Raw genomic sequence first — 22,709 nt, 5'->3', positions numbered from 1 at the left:
ACAGACACCCAGAGAGAGAGAGGGGGACAGAGACCCAGAGAGAGAGGGACAGACACCCAGAGAGAGAGGGGGACAGACACCCAGAGAGAGAGAGGGGGACAGACACCCAGAGAGAGAGGGACAGAGACCCAGAGAGAGAGGGGGACAGAGACCCAGAGAGAGAGGGACAGAGACCCAGAGAGAGAGGGACAGAGACCCAGAGAGAGAGGGACAGAGACTCAGAGAGAGAGGGACAGAGACCCAGAGAGAGAGGGGGACAGAGACCCAGAGAGAGAGGGACAGAGACCCAGAGAGAGAGGGACAGAGACCCAGAGAGAGAGAGGGACAGAGACTCAGAGAGAGAGAGGGGGACAGAGACCCAGAGAGAGAGGGGGACAGACACCCAGAGAGAGAGGGGGACAGACACCCAGAGAGAGAGGGGGACAGACACCCAGAGAGAGAGGGACAGACACCCAGAGAGAGAGGGGGACAGAGACCCAGAGAGAGGGGGACAGACACCCAGAGAGAGAGGGACAGAGACCCAGAGAGAGGGGGACAGACACCCAGAGAGAGAGGGACAGAGACCCAGAGAGAGAGGGACAGACACCCAGAGAGAGGGGGGGACAGAGACCCAGAGAGAGAGAGGGGGACAGACACCCAGAGAGAGAGGGACAGAGACCCAGAGAGAGAGGGACAGAGACCCAGAGAGAGAGGGACAGACACCCAGAGAGAGAGGGGGACAGAGACCCAGAGAGAGGGGGACAGACACCCAGAGAGAGAGGGACAGAGACCCAGAGAGAGGGACAGACACCCAGAGAGAGAGAGGGACAGAGACCCAGAGAGAGAGGGACAGACACCCAGAGAGAGAGGGGGACAGACACCCAGAGAGAGAGGGGGACAGAGGCACAGAGAATGGGGGACAGAGGCACAGAGAGAGGGGGACAGAGACCAGGGAGGGGGCACAGGGACCCTGGGAGGGTGGCCAAGACTAGGGCAGAGGGCAGATACTCAGAGTGAGAGGGGAAGGCAAGCCGAAGAGGGAGGGGGCCGGGATCTGGGGAGCCAGGACAGGGAGCCGAGAGGCGGAGGGAGGGAGCCGTGAGGGAGAGAGGAAGACCTGGGACGAGGGGCTGGGGACCCGCAGCGCCGTCGGGAGGGGGTGCGGAGCGGGGGACACGGACACACAGGTCCCCGCCAGCCAGCTCTGACAGGGACAGCTGTCCCTGGCCGGTAACCTGAGCCCCCTGTGTATTTATAGCCCGGCCTGGCCGGCCCCTGCCCAGGTCTGTGCCAGGGACAGGAGGTCAGGGCACGGGGTGCTGGGAGCAGCTCCTCTGGCCCCTCGGGAAAGCCTCCGATCGGCATCCACTGGCTCAGCACAGTCTCCTGTTCCGCCAGAACCCCCTGGTCTAACCCCCATCCTCCACCCAGCGGCGTCACCCCTCAAACACACCCCTCCTGGCCCCCCGCTGCCCGGCTCCCCGAGGTGGCCTGTTACAAGTCTAGCTGTGGTCTTTGCAGCTGCCAACCATGAGCTTGTTGGGAGTCCAAGGTCAAGGCCCTCGAACCCTCCTCTCCTGACCAAGGAGAGACCCCTTCACCCACCCCCTCGCAGCTGGGAGGAGGGGGAGGAGGAGGAGGAGGAGGAGGAGGAGGAGGAGGAGGAGGAGGGGGAACAGGAGCAGGAGGGGAAGGACAGGGGGACTGACCCAGAATAACTCAGGGCCCAGAGTAAATTTAGCCACAGAGAGGGGCGGGGAGAGACCCTATAGGCTGGCAGGTGGGAGGGAGGGCCCGCGAGGGGTGAGGGGCTCGGAGACTGCTCACCGGGGTGTCCGGGCCGGCAGCGAGGGCCAGAGGGAGGCAGACGGGCAGAGGTGGGGGAGCCACGGCAAAGGGGCGACAGAGAGAAAGAGGAAGACTCCGGGAGAGACGAGAGCCCCCAACATTCACCCACGTCGCCACCAGTGGCCACCAGAGCGAGCCTGGGACAAGGCCTGCCGCCCGTCCGTCCCCATGGGCCGCTGCGGGCCGTGGCTGCACACCGCCCTGCTCTGGGCGGCCGTGGCCAGCCTGCTCCTCCCTCCGGCTCCGGCCCAGCAGCTGCGAGGGCCCGGCCCCAGCAACTGGAACACCAATGCCGGCGTCTTCTCGGAGGACGTGTCCGGTGAGTTCGGCCACGCCGGCCACAGCCACCGAGGCCACGGCCACGAGGGCGAGGCTGTTCTCGCGGACCGCGGGCCTCCGTTCTGGAGCCACCGGGACCGCGGAGAGGAGGACGAGGGCGGTGTCTCCGGGGAGGACAGTCGCCAGCTCCACGGCCACGGGCTCCGAGGCCACGGGGCCGGAGAGGAGGGTGACTCCGACGAGGAGGCCTCCACGGAGCGTGGCCGTGGGAACGAGGAGGGGGACGATCCGGAGGAGCATGGGCGCCCCTCCCCCGGCCACGGGAGCCACGGGAGCCACCACGACGAGGAGGAGAGCGAAGTCGTGTCCAGTGAGTATCGGCGTCGCGTCATGAGGCACGGGCCCCGCGGCCACGGAGAAGAAGATGATGATGATGACGATGATGTCTCTACTGAGTATGGACACCAGGCCCACAAGCACCGAGGCCACGGAGAAGAAGATGATGATGATGATGACGACAATGACGATGATGTCTCTAAGGAGCATGGACTCCAGGCCCACAGGTCCCACGGCCACAGGAGGGAAGAAGAGGAAGACGGCTCCGATGAGCACCACGACCACGTCCCTGCCCACGGACACCGAGGCCACGAAGAAGAAGACGATGATGATGATGATGACGATGATGACGATGATGAAGATGCCTCCAATGAGTATGGACACTGGGGGTTCAGGCACCAAGAGGAAGAAGACGACTCCGAGGAGCACCCCCACCACGTGCCTGGCCACGGACACCGAGGCCACAGAGAAGAGGAGGAGGAGGAGGAGGAGTATGGACTGCAGGCCCCCGGGCGCCAAGGCCACGGGCAGGAAGACCACGCTGCCCCAGACGGGCACCACCACCATGCCCTCAGCCGTGGGCATCAAGGCCACGGAGCCAAGGAGGAGGAGGAGGAGGAGTTGTCCATGGAGCACTGGCACCATACTCCCCACAGCCTTGGGGATGAGGAGGAGGAGGAGGAGGAGGTCGCAGCCAAGTTCAGTCACCACGTGGCCAGCTACCAGCCGCGGGGCCCCAGGAGCGCCGAGGAGGGGTACCCCGCGGATGAATATAGCACAGACGTGCCCCGCCCTCACCCCCGCCGAGTCCCCGGGGACGGAGAGGCCCCCGCTCGCAGTCAGCAAGGCCCGGGCGACGGAGGGACCGGCCAGGAAGTGTCCGTCAAAGCAATGAGCCCCCAGGCCCCAGAGCACACGGGGGTCCGGGACAGCAGCCATTCGGGGGAAGGAGATTCTGAGGAGGAAGAGGAAGAGGAGAAAGGAGAGCACAGCTCGCAGGAGGAGGAGGAGGAGGAGGAGGAGGAGGAGGAGGAGGAGGAGGAGGAGGAAGGCTCAGAGCAGAGAGAAGGCGGCACCCGCCTGGCCCAGGAGGACGAGGAAGAGGAGGAGGGAGGCCGTGGCCTCAGCCTGAGCCGGGAGCAGGAGGAGGAGGAGGAGGAGGAGGAAGAGAGGAGAGGAGAGAGGACTGAGGTTCAGGCCCGCCAGGGGGAGGAAGTGGAGGAGGAGGGGCTGGAGGAAGCCCAGCTCCCCTTCACCATCATCCCCAACCCGCTGGCCCGGAGGGAGGCGGCGGGCGGAGGCTCCAGCGAGGAGGAGCGCGGCGAGGCCGGTAAGCCGTGGGCCCCGGGGAGCGGGAGGAGCCGCGTCCGAGTGGTCACTGCTGCCCTCCTGTCCCCACAGGCCCGCAGGACGCCCAGGAGTACGGGAACTACCAGCCAGGGTCCCTGTGCGGCTACTGCTCCTTCTGCAACGTATGTCCCAGCCCCGGCCACCAAGCCGTCCCTGCAACTCGTCCCTGGGCCTGGGGCTGCCTGGGGAGGGCTCTGAGCAAAGAAAGGGCAGGGGCAGCCCTAACCGGTGTGGCTCAGTGGATAGAGCGTCGGCCTGCGGACCGAAAGGTCCCAGGTTCGGTTCCGGTCAAGGGCAGGTACCTTGGTTGCAGGCACATCCCTGGTGGGGAGTGTTGCAGGAGGCAGCTGATCTCTGTTCCTCTCTCATCCATGTTTCTAACTCTCTATCCCTCACCCTTCCTCTCTGTAAAAAATCAATAAAATAAAAGAGAAAGAAAAAAGGAAGGGCAGGGGCAGTTCCAGGTGGAGAAAGACACTGCGGGGGCCGTTTAGGGGGGGGACTGGAGCCGAGGAGCCGGTGGGGAGGCTGGGGCACGGTCCGGAAGGGGCGGGTGTGAGGAGAGGAAGGTCTGTGACCAGGACGGGAGAGGAGGGTGCCCGGGGCTGGGGCTGTGGGGAGTAAGAAAGGGGAGAAGGGAGCACCTCAGCCCCACCACAGGGATGGGGGGATGGGAAACCAAGCAGGCAGGAGTGGCTCTGGGGGGCGACACTGAGCTGGGGTGGAAGGTAATGGGGTGAGAGTTGGGAAGGGTGGGAGACGGGCAGGTGGCTCCCAAAGGGGTTAAGGTTTCCGTCTAACCAGCCCCCTCCGGTCCCCAGCGATGCACTGAGTGTGAGAACTGTCACTGTGACGAGGAGAACATGGGGGAGCACTGTGACCAGTGCCAGGTGAGACACCCCCTGCCCCCCCAGAACTCAAAGCCCCACGCCCGCCTCAGGGTGGCCCAGACCCCAATCCTGGCCTCTGCACCTCCATCTGACCGAACCCCCTTGCCGCCGATGCAGCCTTGGCTCCCACTCCAGTCCCGCCTCTGACCTTGACCTCCACCTAGCAAGCCTCCACCCCACGCCCCCCCCCCCCCCCAATCCTGACGCTGCCTTTGACCGCGGCCTGCCACTCACTCTTTCCCCCTCCCCCTCCCCCCCAGCATTGCCAGTTCTGCTACCTCTGCCCGCTGGTCTGCGAAACTGTCTGCACCCCAGGTAAGCGTGGTGGTGGTGGTGGTGGTGGTGGTGGTGGTGGTGGAGGGGGTGGGGGGGTTCTCAGGGGAAGCCTGAGGACGGGCGGGCCCAGGGAGGTGAGTCCTGGGGGGCCTGGGAGGCTGTGGGGCGAGGCGAGGTGTGCCGCTAGGTCAAGGCTGAGCCTGTGGGTGGAGCCGGGCGGGAACGGAGGGGCGGGGCCTGCGCCCACAGAAGGCTGGGGATGGATGCTGAAGCCAAAAAATATGTATTTTACAAAAAGACGATCGTGGAACCGTAGGGCCTGCTGTAATCTCTGAATATTGTATTTTTATGGAGCTCGGTTTTACTATTAGCACTTTTAGGGCAAATGTAAATAAACCTGATCGTGCAAAAAAAAATTTTTTTTAAGATTGGGGGCGGGGCTGAGGGGCGGGCCTGGAACTGGAGGGGCGGGGCCGGAGCGAGAAGAATTGAAGGAACCGAGGTCCCCGAGTGGAAGGAACTGGGTTTGGGGGAGGAATTAGGAAAAGAGGGCGGAGCTGGCTTGGCCCGGACGCGGTGAAAAGTGACCCCCTAAGTCCGCCGGGGGGTACCCCTCACACCGCCCCCTCTCCTCCCCTGCAGGAAGCTACGTGGACTATTTCTCCGCGTCCCTGTACCAGTGAGTGTGTGTGTGTGTGCGGAGGGCGGGGGCCCTGGGCTGCGGGTCCCGGGGGCTGATGGATGGGGAGCTCAGCCAGCTCCCCGCGCCTGACCTCTGCTCCCCCCGCAGGGCCCTGGCGGACCTGCTGGAGACGCCCGAGCCCTAGCCGGCCCCGCGGCGGCGCGGACTCCCTCCCGGCCCCCCACCCCCACGAGCCGTATTTATTTCTCCGAATAAACGTGACCCGCGAGCCCTCCTGGTCAGGCGTCGGTCTGGCTCCCCGGGGCGCCGCGGGATCGGGACCCGGGGCTCTGGGTCGGAGGGAGCAGAGCTGTGCTGGGTCCGCGGGGCGGTGGGTCGGGTGGGTGGTTGAAGGTCCTGATGGATCAATAACTCAGTCCACTCGGGCGCGTTTTGAAACAGTTCTCTTTACCCGTGATCACTGAGTGGCGCCGGAGGCGGGGAGGCCGCCCGGGTCCGGGGCGCGGGCTCCCCGCGTCCTGCCCCGCCCCGCGCCCCTTCGCCCAGCGGCCCCGCGGAAAGAGGATGCTCCCATGCAAACCCCGGGGCGGAGGGCATGGGGCGCGCCCCCTGCGCCCCCGCACCCCACCCCCGGGGCACGGACACGGCCACGGCACGGGGGGCGGGGGCCCCGGGGACACAGACACTGGGGAGAGGGGCCCCGCCCGCAGCTGGCCCCGGGCCGCCGGGCACCGAGGCGGGGGCGGGACCGAGTGGCACTGGGCGGGGGCGAGGCTTGTAGCAGCGAGTCCCCTCCCCTCCTTTCGGACGGAGGAGGAGGACTGGGGCCCCGCGACCGGGGAGGACGGGGGGGCGCCTCTCCTCGCATGCGGCCCCGGGAGGACAGCCCCGCCCCCTCCCGGGGGGGGGGGACGGGCACCCGCCTCCCGTGAGAAACTGATCAATAAATTACAAAGTGGGGGCAGGGAGCTGGGAGTGTGGGGCGGGATCCCTCCCGCCCTCTCCGTCCCCCCCTCGGTCCAGTCCATGTGGTTCGGTCCGGGCCAGTCCATGTGGGGGGGCGCCCCCGCCGGCGGTGCGGATGGTCCGGTCCGCGGCGCAGCTCCCGGCGGCGAGGCCGCCCGGGCGGGAGGGGGCGGCCCGGCCTCTGGGAGGCGCTGCGTCCGGGCGAGGTCACCTGCAGCGAGGGTCCACGGTGCTGCCCGGGCCCGGACCGCCCGGGTGCTCACCTGGCGGCCTGCACTAGCAGGAGTAGGTCCGCACCGACACGCCGTCCGCCCGGGAGTTCCCGGAGGGCGGGCCTGGGGGAGAGCGGGCAGCCGGTCAGCGGGTCAGCGGGCGCGCACACCCGCACCGGCACCCGCACGGGCACCCGCACCCGCACCCACACGGGCACCGGCACCCACACCCGCACCCGCACCCACACGCGCGCGCGCGCCCTGTCCTCCCCGGGGTTTCTCCGATGTGATGGTGTGGTCCAATGAGCGGACCTTCCTCGGAATCCCCCTTCGCATCCTGGCCGGTTTCCCTCCCTTTCCCGCAGACTGGTGCCCGGTGCCCGGAGGACAGCAGGCGGGTTCATTCCCCCCCTGGAGAGAGGGTGCGAGGTGAACCCTTCCCCGCCCGGAGGGGAGCGGCCCGGCCACTCCAGAAGCCGGAGGGGGAGGAGGAGGGGGAGGAGGAGGGGGAGGAGGGGGAGGAGGAGGAGGAGGGGGAGGAGGAGGGGGAGGAAGAGGAGGGAGGAGGAGGAGGGGGAGGAGGAGGAGGGGGAGGAGGAGGAGGAGGAGGGGGAGGAGGAGGAGGAGGAGGGGGAGGAGGAGGGGGAGGAGGAGGGGGAGGAGGGGGAGGAGGAGGGGGAGGAGGAGGAGGGGGAGGAGGGGGAGGAGGGGGGAGGAGGAGGGGGAGGAGGAGGAGGGGGGAGGAGGGGGAGGAGGAGGGGGAGGAGGAGGGGGAGGAGGAGGGGGAGGAGGGGGAGGAGGAGGGGGAGGAGGAGGAGGGGGAGGAGGGGGAGGAAGAGGAGGAGGAGGAGGAGGAGGAGGAGGGGGAGGAGGAGGGGGAGGAGGAGGGGGGAGGAGGAGGAGGAGGAGGGGGAGGAGGAGGGGGAGGAGGAGGGGGAGGAGGAAGGAGAAGAGGAGGAGGAGGGGGAGGAGGAGGAGGGGGAGGAGGAGGGGGAGGAGGAGGGGGAGGAGGAGGAGGGGGAGGAGGGGAGGAAGAGGAGGAGGAGGAGGAGGAGGAGGAGGGGGAGGAGGAAGGAGAAGAGGAGGAGGGGGAGGAGGCCTCCGGGATGCAGAGTTGGTTGGTCCTTTTCCCCCCCCAGAAGCGGGGTGTGGGGGGGGCCGCCCACCTTCCGACTGCAGCTTGCGAAGGGGGAGCCCCGGCGAGCCCAGGGCCCCCGCCGCGGCCGAGCGGAAGTTGGGGGGCAGCATCTCCGCGGAGTCGGGGCTCACGCCTCGGAGGTCCTTCTCCCGGAACATCTTCCGCCAGGACGGCGAGCGGCTGAAGGACTTGGCGCTGTCCTGGGTACGGACCGGCGTCCGGGTGGGACCGGGCCGGCTGCCTCCGCCCCGACTCCGCCCCCTCCATCGGGCCCCGCCCCTTCCCGTGTCTCTTCCCCGGCCCCGCCCCGCCCCGGCCCCGCCCCGCCCCGGCCCCGCCTCCGGGCAGCCACACCCCGCCCCGCCCTGGGGTGCCCGGAGCCCAGCCCCGGAGGGCGGCGCCCACCTCGTCCAGCCGCCGGTCTGTGCCCAGGGAGATGAGGTTACTGAACTCCTTCTCCAGGAGCTGCCGGGCCTGCGGGGGAGAGGAGGGGCGGGGTTGCAGGCTGCGGGGTTGGGGGGGAGAGGAGGGGCGGGGTTGCAGGCTGCGGGGTTGGGGGGGAGAGGAGGGGCGGGGTTGCAGGCTGCGGGGTTGGGGGGGAGAGGAGGGGCGGGGTTGCAGGCTGCGGGGTTGGGGGGAAGAGGAGGGGCGGGGTTGCAGGCTGCGGGGTTGGGGGGGAGAGGAGGGGCGGGGTTGCAGGCTGCGGGGTTGGGGGGGGAGGGGCGGGGTTGCAGGCTGCGGGATTGGGGAGAGAGGAGGGGCGGGGTTGCAGGCTGCGGGGTTGGGGGGGAGAGGAGGGGCGGGGTTGCAGGCTGCGGGGTTGGGGGGGAGAGGAGGGGCGGGTTGCAGGCTGCGGGATTGGGGGGGGAGAGGAGGGGCGGGGTTGCAGGCTGCGGGGTTGGGGGGGAGAGGAGGGGCGGGGTTGCAGGCTGCGGGGTTGGGGGGGAGAGGAGGGGCGGGGTTGCAGGCTGCGGGGTTGGGGGGGGGAGGGGCGGGGTTGCAGGCTGCGGGATTGGGGGAGAGAGGAGGGGCGGGGTTGCAGGCTGCGGGATTGGGGGGGGAGAGGAGGGGCGGGGTTGCAGGCTGCGGGGTTGGGGGGGAGAGGAGGGGCGGGGTTGCAGGCTGCGGGGTTGGGGGGAGAGGAGGGGCGGGTTGCAGGCTGCGGGATTGGGGGGGGAGAGGAGGGGCGGGTTGCAGGCTGCGGGATTGGGGGGGGAGAGGAGGGGCGGGGTTGCAGGCTGCGGGATTGGGGGGGGAGAGGAGGGGCGGGGTTGCAGGCTGCGGGGTTGGGGGGGGAGGGGCGGGGTTGCAGGCTGCGGGATTGGGGGAGAGAGGAGGGGCGGGGTTGCAGGCTGCGGGGTTGGGGGGGGGGAGAGGAGGGGCGGGGTTGCAGGCTGCGGGTTTGGGGGGGGAGGAGGGGCGGGGTTGCAGGCTGCGGGGTTGGGGGGTGTGCCCGGTGCGGTCCGGCGGCGGCCGCGCTCACCTGCGCGTTCTGCGTGGGGATCTGCAGGAGCAGGGCCAGGTCCGAGTAGTCGAAGGTCTCGTCCAGGGCCAGCAGCGCCCCGTGCACCCCGCTCTCCGTGAGGTTCGTGGCGAATTCCTTCAGCCCCAGGCCGGACACCCAGCCCATGACCCGCTCATTGGACCACACCATCACATCTGGGGCCACAGGGACCCTCGGCTCAGCGGCGGGCCCGTCCTCCATTCACCCCCTTTCCTGGCGGTGGCTCCGCCCCGTGGTTTACGGCAGCGCTTTTCTCCTTTGTCCAGCCCCGCCCCAAGCCTCCCGCCTGGCCCCCGCAGGGACCCACCCGCTCCTACTCACCCCGGATCTGGGTCTGACTCTCCTCCCGCCGCCGCTCCAGGTCTTTCCGGTCGTAGTTGAGCCGTTTCAGGCACATGATCCCGTAATGCAGGCTCACCCTGAGCGGCAGGGGAAGGGGCGTCACAGAGGAGCCTGCTGCTCCCGCGGGGCCCGCCCCACCGCCTGGCCTTCCGGGAGAGGGCAGAGTTAGTCCATCGGGGCAGCTCTAGTGATTGCCGACCTCAAAGCTGGGTGCTGCCCTGACCGGTGTGGCTCAGTAGATAGAGCGTCGGCCTGCGGACTGAGAGGTCCCGGGTTCGATTCCGGTCAAGGGCATGTATTATAGCTTGGTTGCGGGCACATCCCCAGTGGGGGGGTGTGCAGGAGGCAGCTGATGGATGTCTCTCTCTCATCGATGTTTCTGACTCTCTATCCTTCTCCCTTCCTCTCTGTAAAAAGTCAATAAAATATATATTTATTTTTAAAAAGCTGGGGTGCAAAAAAAGGGCTTCTGTGGTGAGTGGCACATGTAGGGCAGCCTGATTGCTCTGCGTGCGGAATCGACATCAAAAAGCTGGGGTGCTTTCAGCAGGCAGTTCTTTTTTTATATATATATTTTATTGATTTTTTTTTTAGAGAGAGGAAGAGAGAGGGATAGAGAGTTAGAAACATCGATGAGAGAGAATCATCGATCAGCTGCCTCTTGCACACCCCCTACTGGGGATATGCCCGCAACCAAGGTACATGCCCTTGACCGGAATCAAACCCGGGACCTTTCAGTCCGCAGGCCGATGCTCTATCCATTGAGCCAAACCGGTTTAGGCTCAGCAGGCAGTTCTTATTTGCAAACCTGGAAGGGGTGTGGCCTCCACCAGCCGAGCTGTCTCAGAGTTGGGACTTTTCCTAGCGGGCAGGTTATTGACGGAAGGGGCAGGGGGGCGGTTTCCGGAGAATCCCCCCCGCTCCCAGCCCCGCTCCCAGCCCCGCTGGACGCTGCAGATGGGCCCCGGGGGCCTGTGGGCGGCACCCACCTGTGGAAGCTGTCCACCATCTTCAGCTGGCCGCGGAGCTCCTTCTTGTTGAGGTGGTCCAGCATGCGGGCGTCCACCAGCGACTCCATGAAGTAGCTGCGGTACTGGGGCAGCCCCAGGCTGGGCAGCCAGTCGTTCCCCACCCACTCGTGGTTCATGTCGCCGTACGCCAGGATCTGGGCCGGGGCAGGCAGGGGAGGGTCAGGCCCTCGGACCCCTCCCTTCCCATGTATGTGCGCAGGGGTACAGCCTGACCCCAACCCGAGGCCGTGCTTTTTCCACCCCTGACCCCTCCAGCGGGGTCTCCCGCTCCCTCAGGATGACGGCACGGAGCCTGTCTACGCAGGGGTGGTCCGTGGGCCCGCAGCTCCCTATCGCCTGCGGATTGGCTGGGATCGCGGTGTCTCAGCCCCAGCTACTGAACCGGAACCTGCATCCTCACAGGGCCCGCCGGGGCTGCGAACTGAACATTAAAGGCTGAGCAACACCGAAACCAGTTTGGCTCAGTGGATAGAGCGTCGGTCTGCGGACTGAAAGGTCCCAGGTTCGATTCCGGTCAAGGGCATGGGCCTTGGTTGCGGGCACATCCCCAGTGCGGGGTGTGCAAGAGGCAACTGATCGATGTTTCTCTCTCATCGATCTTCCTCTCTCTCCCTCTCTCTTCCTCTCTGTGAAAAATCAATAAAATATATTTAAAAAAAAAAAACAATTCAGAATGGATCAGTCCAACCTCACTACTCTGAACAAAACGGATTCTTCCAGCATAGCTGGAAGTGGTGCATCCGTCACTCTGGCACTGTCCGGAATGTTTGGATCAGCCCAAAGTCCTCCTCGACTTTAGCAAGGAAAGGATCCATGCCTCGCCCCTGACCGGAGGCCGAGAGCCCGGCCACACAGCTCTGTCCGACAGGTGAGCGCATGCGCCCCCTTCCGGCGAGCACAGGGAGCTGCGCCTCCCCAAAAGCTGCCCTTTGCCTCCTTCCCCGCAGCCGGCGGGAAAGGGGTGCACAGTCTCCCTCTAATCACAGCAATAGAACAAGCCCTGGGGTCCCCACAGCCCCCGGCAATGGGATGGCCCCGCACCAAGCCAGCAGCTCACAATGGAACCCCGGGCTTCACATAGACCCCCCTCCCCACACACGGCCCGGAGCCGGGCTCCCCCCCCCCCCCGCGGTGACGGTGGAACGTTCCAGCCGGGACGGGGCGGGCGGGGAGGAGGAGGGGGTCCATGCAGCGTGCACAGCCTGCTCATGCGCCCGCTGCCCGCCCGCGCCCCCTACCTGCTCCCAGCTGATCTCCTTGGTCTCCTGACCCGTTAGTGGGAAGAGGGGAAAGAAGGGATGGGTTAAGGGGCAGGCGGAGGAGGGCGGGAGGGACGGACAGACGGACAGACAGCCAAGGACTCGCCCGGCCCCGCCCCTCCCGAGAGAGAGAGTCGGTGCCACCCCCAAAGCCGCCGGCAGGGGGCACTCACGGGCTTCGTCGTGGCGGTGAGGGACTCCATCTCCTCATGGGTCATCCACACGTTCCCTGTGGACTGAGGGGCCAGGGGTGTTAGGAAGGCGAGAGGGGACTTGCAGACAGGGAGAGGGAGGGGGCAGCTCCTGGAGGTCAGGGCGTGCTCGTTTATACCCAGCCTGCTTTCTGGCTCAGAAAGGCCGTCACTGCTTGGACCAGCCAGTGCCAGAGAGAAGGAATGATCGTGGGTGTTTTTTGTTGTTGTTGTTGTTGTTTAATATATTTTATTGATTTTTTACAGAGAGAGGAAGAGAGGGATAGAGAGTTAGAAACATCGATGAGAGGGAAACATTGATCCAGCTGCCTCTTGCACATCTCCTACTGGGGATGTGCCTGCAACCAAGGTCCATGCCCTTGACCGAATGGAACCTGGGACCTTTCAGTCCGCAGGCCGACGCTCTATCCACTGAGCCAAACCGGTTTTGGCGATCATGGGGTTTTTTTGTTTGTTTTGTTGTGTTGTGTTTTTTAAATATATCTTTATTGATATATTCCTCACGGAGAGGAAGGGAGAGGGATAGAAACATCAATGAGAGAGAAACAAACATCAGCTGCCTCCTGCACGCCCCACACTGGGGATGTGCCCACAACCAAGGTACATGCCCCTGGCCGGAATCGAACCTGGGACCCCTCGGTCTGCAGGAGTTTATTGAGCACCTGCTGCGTCTCAGAGCTTGCGCTTCCGGGTTGAACAGATTCAGGCTCCCATTGGGGGCTGCGGGGCGTTTTGCCGGGCGGCCTGAGCCCATGGCATGCCCTCTCTTCACACAGGCACAGAAAGGATTCAGAGGTTCAGAGTGAGGGGGCAGCGACAGCAAAGGAGCGGACGTCCTGGGAAGCAGGACGTGTGTTCACATTTGTGGAGCAGGAGTTAGGGATTCACACATGGATTCAACCCTGTGTGCCCTGGCCAGGATGGCTCCGTTGGTTGGGCGTCTTCTTAGGCACCAAAGGCTGCCGGTTGGTCAGGACACATGGGTGGGGGGGTGGGGGCGGGGGGATTGCAGCCTTGATCCCCGGTCAACCAATCATGTCTGGATCTCCCATGGATGTTTCTCTCCCCCTCTCATTCTCTCTCCCTCTCCCTTCCTCCCTCTAAAAATCAATAAAAGATATATATATGCCAAAACCGGTTTGGCTCAGCCTGTGGACTGAAGGGTCCCAGGCTCACTTCCGGTCAAGGGCATGTACCTTGGTTGCGGGCACATCCCCAGTAGTGTGTGTGCAGGAGGCAGCTGATTGATGTTTCTCTCTCATCGATGTTTCTAACTCTCTTTCTCTCTTCCTCTCTGTAAAAAATCAATAAAATATATTTTAAAATAAATATATGCAACGAAGCCTAAGTGCCAGACCCGGTGGTAGAGTCTGGGATGTGCAAGAAGAGGAGCTGAGTAGAGACTGAATAGGAGATGAAATTAGCAATAGCGGTCCCGCTCTGAGGTGACGGGGCATGGCAGCTATGTGGGGAAGCTCTTATTTTTCGGAGACACCGCTGAAGTGATTTGGGGGCTAACGGTTATGATGTCCACACATCACATTCCACTGCTTCAGACGCACATACACGTCTGAACAGCCAGGGTGGCAAAGGGCTGACTGCTGAAGGAGGCACCGTACACATACCTGTCTGTGTGGAATGAAAGGGTAAAACATTAGGAGGGCGTGAATGCTAGAGAGGAAAATCAAGTCTTGCCCTGACCAGTTTGGCTCAGTGGATAGATACCGCATCAGCCTGTGGACTCAAGAGTCCCAGGTTCGGCCGAAACCGGTTTGGCTCAGTGGATAGAGCATCGGCTTGGGGACTGAAGGGACCCAGGTTCGATTCCGGTCAAGGGCATGTACCTTGGTTGTGGGCATATCCCCAGTAGGGGGTGTGCAGGAGGCAGCTGATTGATGACTCTCTCTCATCGATGTTTCTAACTCTCTATCTCTCTCCCTTCCTCCCTGTACAAAATCAATAAAATATATATATTTTTAAGAGTCCCAGGTTCGCCGAAACTGGTTTGGCTCAGTGGATAGAGCATCAGCCTGCAGACTGAAGGGTCCCAGGTTTGATTCCTGTCAAGGGCATATGATCCCCAGTGTGGGTGTATAGGAGGCAGCTCATCAATGATTCTCTCTCATCATTGATGTTTTTCTCTCTCTCTCTCTCCCTCTCCCTTCCTCTCTGACATCAATAAAAATATATATTAAAAAAGATAAATAGCCGAGACCGGTTTGGCTCAATGGATAGAGCGTCGGCTTGGGGACTGAAGGGAACCGGGTTCGATTCCGGTCAAGGGCATGTACCTTGGTTGCGGGCATATCCCCAGTAGGGGGTGTGCAAGAGGCAGCTGATCGATGACTCTCTCTCATCGATGTTTCTAGCTCTCTATCTCTCTCCCTTCCTCTCTATACAAAATCAATAAAATATATTTTTTTAAAAAAAAGATAAATAAATAAAAAAGCTGGTGCCAAGGAGCAGAGTGAGGGAAGGCGGGGGCAATGGTCTTTCATCCAGGACCGTGGGGGAAACCGTGTGGGTTTGTCTTATTCTCCAGGACGGGCCCTCTGGCTGCGGTTGGAGACAGACTGGAGTTTAGGGCACAGGGGAGGCAGGGAAGACCCCTCCCCACCCGCACAATCCAGGTGGCCTAAAGGGAGAATAGGCCTACGGAAGGAGCTGGAATAGGCAGGCCTGGATTGGCTAGTCTGAAGGCGAGAGGCGGGGCCTCGAGGCAGCGAGGGCTGGGATTGGCCGCGGCCGCTCACCGTGCGGGAGGAGGCGGGCGCGGAGGGCGAGGTGAGGGAGACCATCTCCTGGATGGCCAGGCGCAGCTTGAGCCGGTGCAGCGGGTTGCTGATGCCGATCTCCCGCTGGATCTCCGTGTCCGACAGGTTGGCCATGATGGCGCCGCTCTTGACGTTGGCCCGGCAGGCGGCCACGTACCACGCGGGCATGCCTACCCACAGCTGGACCCGCGACGCGGGGGTGACAGGGACAGAGGCGGAGGGAGACAGACAATATAACGTCAGAGGAGAAACAGGAGAGATGGGGGAGAGACAGAGACAGAGAGACGGGGAGAGGCAAGCGGGGGAAGGACAGAAAGACACACGGTTCACAGCGGGAAGAATCCAGGAGCAAGCCAAAGGGGCGTGAGTCAGAGGGAGACACAGGGAGACGAGGGAGGAGAGTCAGAGAAAGGCAGTGCCAGCATCAGAGGGAAAGAGAGGGATGGAGAGGGACAGAGATCAGAGAGACACACAGAGATGAGAGACAGACGTGGGGAGAGAAAGCAGCAAAAACATTGGGAGAGAGGCATGGGGGAGTAATATGGGCCACGACACAAACACAGAGATGAGGAGAGAAGCCGAAAAATAGACAGGGAATCCGAGAGAGAGAGAGAGAGAGAGAGAGAGAGAGAGAGAACAGGAGACCAGGACCAAAGTGAGCATCCCCAAGGGGCAGGGGTGGGGGAGAAGGAGAACAAACAGGAAGGAGATCACAGGAAGTCTGGCTCCTCCCAGGACCGCACCCCCCCTCACCCACCCCCACTTGTGGGCCCGGAGGGTGGGGCTGTCACAGGGGCTGAGGGTCCGGATCAGGCATCTCTGGGCCGCGTACCTCCAGCCAGGAGACCACGGTGGGGCCATCCCAGGCCGCGAAGGGCAGGCCCTGGCGGCAGGCCTCCTCCAGCAGCTCATGCCTGGGGAGAGGGGCAGGGCAGGAGGCTCTCAGGGGCAGGGACCCCGGGCCCCCCCCACCCCCCCGCCCCTCAAAACACTCGTTATGAATGGAGCATCCCGGCAGGAGGTTCGCGCAAAATGCATGGGAATCTGTCAGTCCTCCGCCCTCCCTCGCCCACACTCACTTCCTCTTGTTTCTCCGGTCCTTGTCTCCCGGCCCCGCCAGCTTGGCTAGCCCCAGAGGGTCCGTGGCCAGCGTCTCGTCGGAGGGAGTTCCAGCTGGAGGCAGGGAGGGGCCAACATTTGGAGAGACTCAGGGGGAAGCAGAATATTCCATGATGGTGCCCTAACCGGTGTGGCTCAGTGGATAGAGCGTCGGCCTAGGGACTCAAGGGTCCCAGGTTCGATTCCAGTCAAGGGCACATCCCCGGGAGGGAGTGTGCGAGAGGCAGCTGGTCGATGTTTCTCTCTCATCTATGTTTCAAACTATCCCTCTTCCTTCCTCTCTGGAAAAAAATCAATCAAATATATATTTTTTAAAAAAAGAGTATTTCATGCTGGGGGTGATGAGAAGAAAGCCAGGAGAGCAGAGGCCCCAAGGGAAGAGTAAATGAGGCCACAGAGAGGGCATGATCAAGCCAGAAGGGACCAGTGCCACCTCGCAGGCAATAACTTGGCGATAATCCCGCGTTCATTGGTCTGGCCTGTCAGGGGGCAGGGGTGTGTGGGAAGGGTTTAGCCTGATCCGTGAGGAGGAAGGAGATATTCCTTGATCTGCAGCAGGTGCCAATCTCTGCGGTGTAAATAACCCCACGCTGCCAGTTTCAAGCTACCCATGTGACGTGACGTCAGGCAGCTCCCCAAATGCCCGAAAATGTCACCATCGGCTCTCACAGCCAATACAGGGCTCCGCACCCCAGGTGCTCTGCCTTTAGGACGCTTCTCTATAAACCATCAATGAAATAACATGATTCAGCCCTCCCGTCACTTGAGCAGGCCATGGAGGGCTCTTTTCCCCTCCCCCAGCCCCCCCCCCCCTTCCTCAGCCAAGTCCTGTCCCTTCCACATTGTAAATGAATTACCGAATCAGCGAGGACAGGAATGAATGTCAAGTGATTATGTAAAGAAAGAAGGAAGGAAGGAAGAAGGAAGGAAGGAGGGAGGGAGGAGGGAGGAAAGAAGGAAGGAGGAAAGGAAGGAAGGAAGGAGGAAAGGAAGGAAGGAAGGAAGGAAGGAAGGAAGGAAGGAAGGAAGGAAGGTAGGAAGGAAGGAAGGAGGGAAGGAGGGAGGGAGGGAGGGAGGGAGGGGGGAAGGAGGGAGGGAAGGAAGGAGGGAGGGAGGGAAGGAGGGAGGGAGGGAAGGAACGAAGGAAGGAAGGGAGGAAGGAACAAAGGAAGGGAGGGAGGGAGGAAGGAAGGAGGAAGGAAGGAGAGAAGGGAGAAAGGAAGGAAGGAGGGAGGGAAGGAGGGAGGGAGGGAAGGAAGGAGGGAGGGAGGGAGGGAGGAAGGAGGGAAGAAGGGGTGGAACCAGGGTGCTCACCCAGAGAGGAGCTGTCCCGTCCTGGGGGTCCCATCCGCCCCTTCTCCTTCTTGCCGAAGAGGCGGCCGATGGAGGACTTGATGCTCTTCTTCTTGGGGGCCTTGTGCAGGGGGTCCTGGGCGCCCTCGCTGGGGGGCGGGACAGAGTGAGGGCACGCCCACCTGGAGGCGGGCTTTCACCCGTCTTCGCCTCTCCCACCCCATCCTCCCAAGCAGGCCCGTCCCCGTCCCTGTCCCCGCTGACCTTCCCCGGGGGGGCCCGTCCTCCAGAGACCCCGCCTGCAGGGACAGGGCCTGGGTCATCCTCTCCAGGCGGGCGGAGCGGGGGGTGGGGGGCGGGGTCTCTCCGGGGATGGCCGGCCCCTCCCCGCGCGGAGCCCCAGCTTCGTCCTTGGGGACGTGATTCTGGGGGCAGAGAGGCAGAGAGGCTGGGTTAGGTTGGAGTCATATTGGGGGTTCCTTGTTAGTTGAAATATCTACTGGGGGATGAATGAGACATTCCCGGTTTGGGGCACCCTTTCTGAAGGTCAAGTGGGGTGAGACGGAGAGCCAAAGATGGCCGTCCCACTGGTCCCGCTGAGCTAAACAAGCCCGTGCTTCTAGCTTATGGTGTCAGTAGTGGGGTCGATGTGGCCACCGGTTACAGGCTCTGGATGCACAGAAGCTTGGGTTTCAGGCAATAAAATTAAATTAATATCTGTTATGCATCCCTCAAAGATAAATTATGATATAATGGTAGTTCTCAAATGTACGTTTAGTCACAGAAGTGATTTTTAAAAATCACTTGCAGCCGAAACCGGTTTGGCTCAGCGGTGAAGTGTTGGTCTGTGGACTGAAGCGTCGGTCTGCAGACTGAAAGGTCCCAGGTTCGATTTCGGTCAAGGGCATGTGCATTGGTTGCGGGCACATCCTCGGTCGGGGGTGTGCAAGAGGCAGCTGGTCGATGTTTCTCTCTCATTGACGTTTCTAGCTCTTTATCTCTCTCCCTTCCTCTCTGTAAAAAAAATCAATAAAATATATTTAAAAATAAATAAATAAATAAAAATAAAAATCACTTGCAGAAACGGGTGAAGGTTGACCAGATGTACCTAGAACACAAGTTGGGGTTCAGGAGCCAGTGGCTCAGTCCTCCCTCCGCCCTTTGAGCTGGAGTTTTTAGGGAAGCGAAGGCCTTTGAAAACCACGGGTGTGAGGAGTCACTGTTGCTCTCTGCTGGGGAATCCTGTTTCTGACCTCCTACACCCCTCCCCCCCCCCAAGCTAAGGAGACTCCAGAACACTTACAGCTTTGTCGGTGCCCTCACGGGCAGGGCTGGGGGGTGCCAGGCGGGGCGTTGAGTGTCCGGAGCTGGGAGGGGAAGGGCTGGCGAGGGTGGAGGTGGTGAGGGAGGGGGGCAGTGAGCAGCTACTGCGGTAGCGGCCCAGGGAGTCCAGGCAAGAGCCAGATACCCGGCTCTCCAGCTCTTCTGCCCTTTGTTCTGTGGTCTCCTTCTCCTCTTGGATCAGCCTGAGGAGGGGAAGGGGGAGACTGGTGAGAGGACCGAGGCAGACGATGGGAGAGGGAGTCTGAGGATCCCGATGAGCCAGAGAGCTTAGGGAGGCGAAAATAATTCTGAAGAGGGCATCATGGGGTTTGAGGGTCTTCGTGGATTCATGATGTGAATCCAACAAGATCCAAGGGGAATCAGGGGTCCTGGTGGGCTCATGGGAGAGGATTAGAGACAGTGGTCAGGGTCTGCGTCAGGGTGACCCTGATAACCAAGAGCTTCTGGGAAATCATAAAGGGATTTTCACGGGAACGAGATCAAGTTTCAAGGAGGACAAGAAGAGCAAGTGCATAGTAAGATCAAGATGAGATCTGGCCGAAACCGGTTTGGCTCAGTGGTGGAGCATCGGTCTGCGGACTGAGAGATCCCAGGTTCGATTCCGGTCAGGGGTATGTACGTTGGTTGCGGGCACATCCCCGGTAGGGGGTGTGCAAGAGGCAGCTGGTCGATGTTTCTCTCTCATCGACATTTCTAGCTCTCTATCTCTCTCCCTTCCTCTCTGTAAAAGGATCAATGAAATATATTAAAAAAAAAAAAAAAAAGATGAGATCTGGAATTCAGAGGTCAACCTAGGATCTGGGAAAAGTCTTAGAATCATTTTGTGTATGAGAGTTGATTACTCAAGTCAGAACAAGTTTGAATGGAAGATGGTAGTCATGTTGGTATATTTGCTGGGCCCAGGAAGGGTGTATTATTAAGGAATTGCTAAATAAGGCAGTTACTGGGGAATTGGGGTGTATTTTATATAAATTGAGAATTCTTGTCATATATTATCTGTTGGGTAGAAATTCTTGGTATGGAGAATTGCAGTTCTTGATGTGTTAGAGTGAGGTTCTTGGTGTTTGGGGATGGGGTGCTTGCATTGAGAATCTTGGGGTACCAGGACTCTCTGGGTACTGTTTGAGTGTAGCCATTAAATCCATGGTGTCCTGGAGCGCGGTCGGCAAACTCATTCATCACCAGAGCCAAATATCAACAGGATGACGATTGAAATTTCTTTGGAGAGCCACATTTTTTAAACTTAAACTTCTTCTAATGCCACTTCTTCAAAATAGACTCGCCCAGGCCGTGGTATTTTGTGGAAGAGCCACGCTCAAGGGGCCAATGAGCCGCACGTGGCTCGCGAGCTGCAGTTTGCCAACCGCGGTCCTGGAGAGCTGTTGATGTACCGGATGGAGAATTTTGGTATTGGAGGTTTAGTCTTTGCTGTACTGGGAAATTGTGAGTAATTGACCGAGGGATATATATATATCATATATATCATATATCACATATCACATATCATATAGGAGACTTCTGGAGGGAGTGTCTCGTTGGGAAGATTTTTGAGGACAGTGGGGGAGGAGCTAGGATCAGACTGCACAGCGAGAGGGGCCGTGGGGTGAGCTCGGCAGAGCAGGGCCGCAGGACGGGCCAGTGCTCACTTGATCTCCTTGTTGATGGCTTCCAGCTGCTCCTGAAGCATGATGGCCAGCGTCTGCACGTCGGCCTGCCCGCTGGGGGAGAGCAGCTCGGCCCCAAACATCCCCTCCGCCTCCTCCTCGTCTGAGCCGTCCAGTTCCCCCGGAAACGGGGGTGGCATGGACCCCGCAGGGGCAGACCGCTCCCACTCCTGTGTCTGTGGAGGCAGAGGGGCCCGGGTGGGCGGGGGAGGAGATTGGCCCTGGGCTGTCCTTCCGCTCTCCTGCCCTTGCCCACGCCCCCCCCCGACACTGACTGCCCTCACCCTGTGACCGAGCCCTCACCCTTCTTCCAGCCCTGCTCTGTCTCTGACCATCCCAACCCTCTGATGGCTCCACTCCCTCCCCTGACTTCACCGTTGTCTTTGACTCAACTCACTTCTTCTCTGAACGCCACCCATTCTAGGATTCTATACCCTGCACACCACCCCCCGGAGCCCATGCCCCTCACCACCCCATCGCGCCTCTCAGGTTCTCACCAGCAGCGGGGTTTCCATGAGGAGAGTCCAGGCGGCGGGAAGAGAGCATTGTGGGAGAAGGACAGGAGAGAGCTTGGGTCCAGGAGACCCTGCTCTCCGCCCAGCCCCTCCAGAGCCCCGGTGACAGACCCCAGTGCCCACCGTCGCCCTCCCAAGCCCCACTCCATCCAGGCCCCGGAAGAGGCTGCTGACCTTGGAGGGCTCGTCCTTGACCCCCGACCAGCGGCTCCTCTTGCCTGCTCGGCCTCCGCCGGCCGCATAGGGGTCCAGGTGGGCACCAGAAGGCAGCGTAGGCGCCTGGGAATAACGGAGCTCCAGGGCACTGCCAGGGAGAGACCTGTGGGCGTGGAGGAGACAGTCAGAGCCCTGGCTGGCCTGGCTCAGCTGGCCCAGTGTCGTCCTGTGCCCCAAGAGGTCACTGGTTCTGTTCCAGTCGGGGCTCATGCCCAGGTTTCCGATTCAATCCCCGGTACGGGGGCCTGCATGAGGCAGCCGATTGATGTTTCTCTCCCTCTCATTCCCTTTTTCTTCAAAATGCAAGAAAAGCCCTGACTGGTTTGGCTCAGTGGATAGAGCATCGGCCTGCGGACTCAAGGGTCCCAGGTTCGATTCCGGTCAAGGGCATATACCTTGGTTGAGGGCACATCCCCAGTAGGGGGTGTGCAGAAGGCAACTGATTGGTGTTTCTCTCTTATCAATGTTTCTGACTCTCTATCCCTCTCCCTACCTTTATTAAAAAATTAATAAAAATATTTTAAAATAGCCAAAACCGGTTTGGCCCAATGGATAGAGCGTCGGCTTGGGGACTGAAGGGACCCAGGTTCGATTCTGGTCAAGGGCATGTACCTTGGTTGCAGGCACATCCCCATTAGGGGGTGTGCAAGAGGCAGCTGGTCGATGACTCTCTCTCATCGGTTTCCAACTCTTTATCTCTCTCCCTTCCTCTCTGTGCAAAATCAATAAAATATATTTTAAAAAATATTTTAAAATAAATAAATAAAATGCAAGAAAAACATATATTTTAAAAACATTAATAAAGAGGAAGACAGAGACTAAAGGGCCAAGAAGAGAAAAGCTGATGCCCTGGCTGGTTTGGGTCAGCGGAAAGAGTGTCGGCCTGCGGACTGAAGGGTCTTGAGTTCGATTCCAGCCAAGGGTGCGTGCCCGGGGTGCAGTCTCGATCCCCTAGTGTGGTGCGTGCGAAGGCAGCCAATCAATGATTCCCTCTCATCATTGACGTTTCTCTCTCTCTCTCTCTCTCTCTCTCTCTCTCTCTCTCTCCCCCTCTCTGAAATGAATAAAAGTGTATTTTTTTAGAAAAGAAGAGCTGAGCCCTGGTCGGTGTGGCTCAGTTGGTTGGGCGCTGTGCTGTGCACTGAAAGGTCACAGGCCTGGTTCCTGGTCAGGGCACATGCCTGGGCCGGGGGCTCGGTCCCCCAGAGGGCCATGCAGGAGACACCACTGATGCTTTGCTGTCACATCACATGGATGTTTCTCCCTCTCCCTTGCCCTCTCTCTAAAAACCTTAAACTTTTTTTATTTTTTTATTTTTTTTTAAATATATTTTATTGATTTCTTACAGAGAGGAAGGGAGAGAGATAGAGAGTTAGAAACATCGATGAGAGAGAGTCATCGATCAGCTGCCTCTTGCACACCCCCTACTGGGGATATGCCCGCAACCAAGGTACATGCCCTTGACCAGAATCGAACCAGGGACCCTTCAGTTCCCAAGCCGACGCTCTATCCATTGAGC

General features: G+C 61.3%; 2 protein-coding genes across 2 annotated transcripts in view; one reads left to right on the top strand and one right to left on the bottom strand.

Annotated features, from left to right (window-relative positions):
* Positions 1–1,790: 1,790 nt before the first annotated feature.
* On the top strand, positions 1,791–5,873 carry HRC (histidine rich calcium binding protein). The gene is made up of 6 exons (XM_084905967.1): positions 1,791–3,772; positions 3,844–3,914; positions 4,614–4,682; positions 4,943–4,997; positions 5,601–5,637; positions 5,749–5,873. The coding sequence occupies exons 1-6, from the start codon at positions 1,996–1,998 to the stop codon at positions 5,783–5,785; spliced, it is 2,046 nt and encodes a 681-aa protein (XP_084762093.1). The 5' UTR covers positions 1,791–1,995; the 3' UTR covers positions 5,786–5,873.
* Positions 5,874–6,719: 846 nt separating this feature from the next.
* The window catches only part of PPFIA3 (PTPRF interacting protein alpha 3), a 28,101-nt gene continuing 12,111 nt past the window's right edge, over positions 6,720–22,709 (bottom strand). Inside the window, exons 14-29 of the mRNA XM_084906287.1 lie at positions 21,149–21,293; positions 20,442–20,629; positions 18,755–18,977; positions 17,716–17,876; positions 17,473–17,600; positions 16,119–16,212; positions 15,872–15,953; positions 15,019–15,219; positions 12,227–12,289; positions 12,033–12,059; positions 10,753–10,928; positions 9,743–9,840; positions 9,401–9,576; positions 8,323–8,391; positions 7,946–8,117; positions 6,720–6,902 (exon numbers count right to left, since the gene is read on the bottom strand). Coding sequence (XP_084762413.1) covers positions 6,844–6,902; positions 7,946–8,117; positions 8,323–8,391; positions 9,401–9,576; positions 9,743–9,840; positions 10,753–10,928; positions 12,033–12,059; positions 12,227–12,289; positions 15,019–15,219; positions 15,872–15,953; positions 16,119–16,212; positions 17,473–17,600; positions 17,716–17,876; positions 18,755–18,977; positions 20,442–20,629; positions 21,149–21,293 — 2,062 coding nt within the window. The 3' untranslated portion in view covers positions 6,720–6,843. The remainder of the gene's footprint in view (positions 6,903–7,945; positions 8,118–8,322; positions 8,392–9,400; positions 9,577–9,742; positions 9,841–10,752; positions 10,929–12,032; positions 12,060–12,226; positions 12,290–15,018; positions 15,220–15,871; positions 15,954–16,118; positions 16,213–17,472; positions 17,601–17,715; positions 17,877–18,754; positions 18,978–20,441; positions 20,630–21,148; positions 21,294–22,709) is intronic.

The sequence above is a fragment of the Pipistrellus hanaki genome (genome assembly GCF_964339955.1).
Source record: "Pipistrellus hanaki genome assembly, chromosome: 15".
NCBI classification, from domain to species: Eukaryota; Metazoa; Chordata; class Mammalia; order Chiroptera; family Vespertilionidae; genus Pipistrellus; species Pipistrellus hanaki.
The sequence above is the reverse complement of the archived record's forward strand: the minus strand, read 5'-3'. Positions and strand labels throughout refer to the sequence as shown.

What these genes read in the sequence shown, in the direction of transcription:
- HRC (XM_084905967.1), top strand. Translation starts at nt 1,996, where the DNA reads ATGGGCCGCTGCGGGCCGTGGCTGCACACCGCCCTGCTCTGGGCGGCC. An exon ending in GGAGGAGCGCGGCGAGGCCG is followed by an intron (nt 3,773 to 3,843) that starts GTAAGCCGTGGG and finishes CTGTCCCCACAG; the next exon opens with GCCCGCAGGACGCCCAGGAG. An exon ending in CGAAACTGTCTGCACCCCAG is followed by an intron (nt 4,998 to 5,600) that starts GTAAGCGTGGTG and finishes CCTCCCCTGCAG; the next exon opens with GAAGCTACGTGGACTATTTC.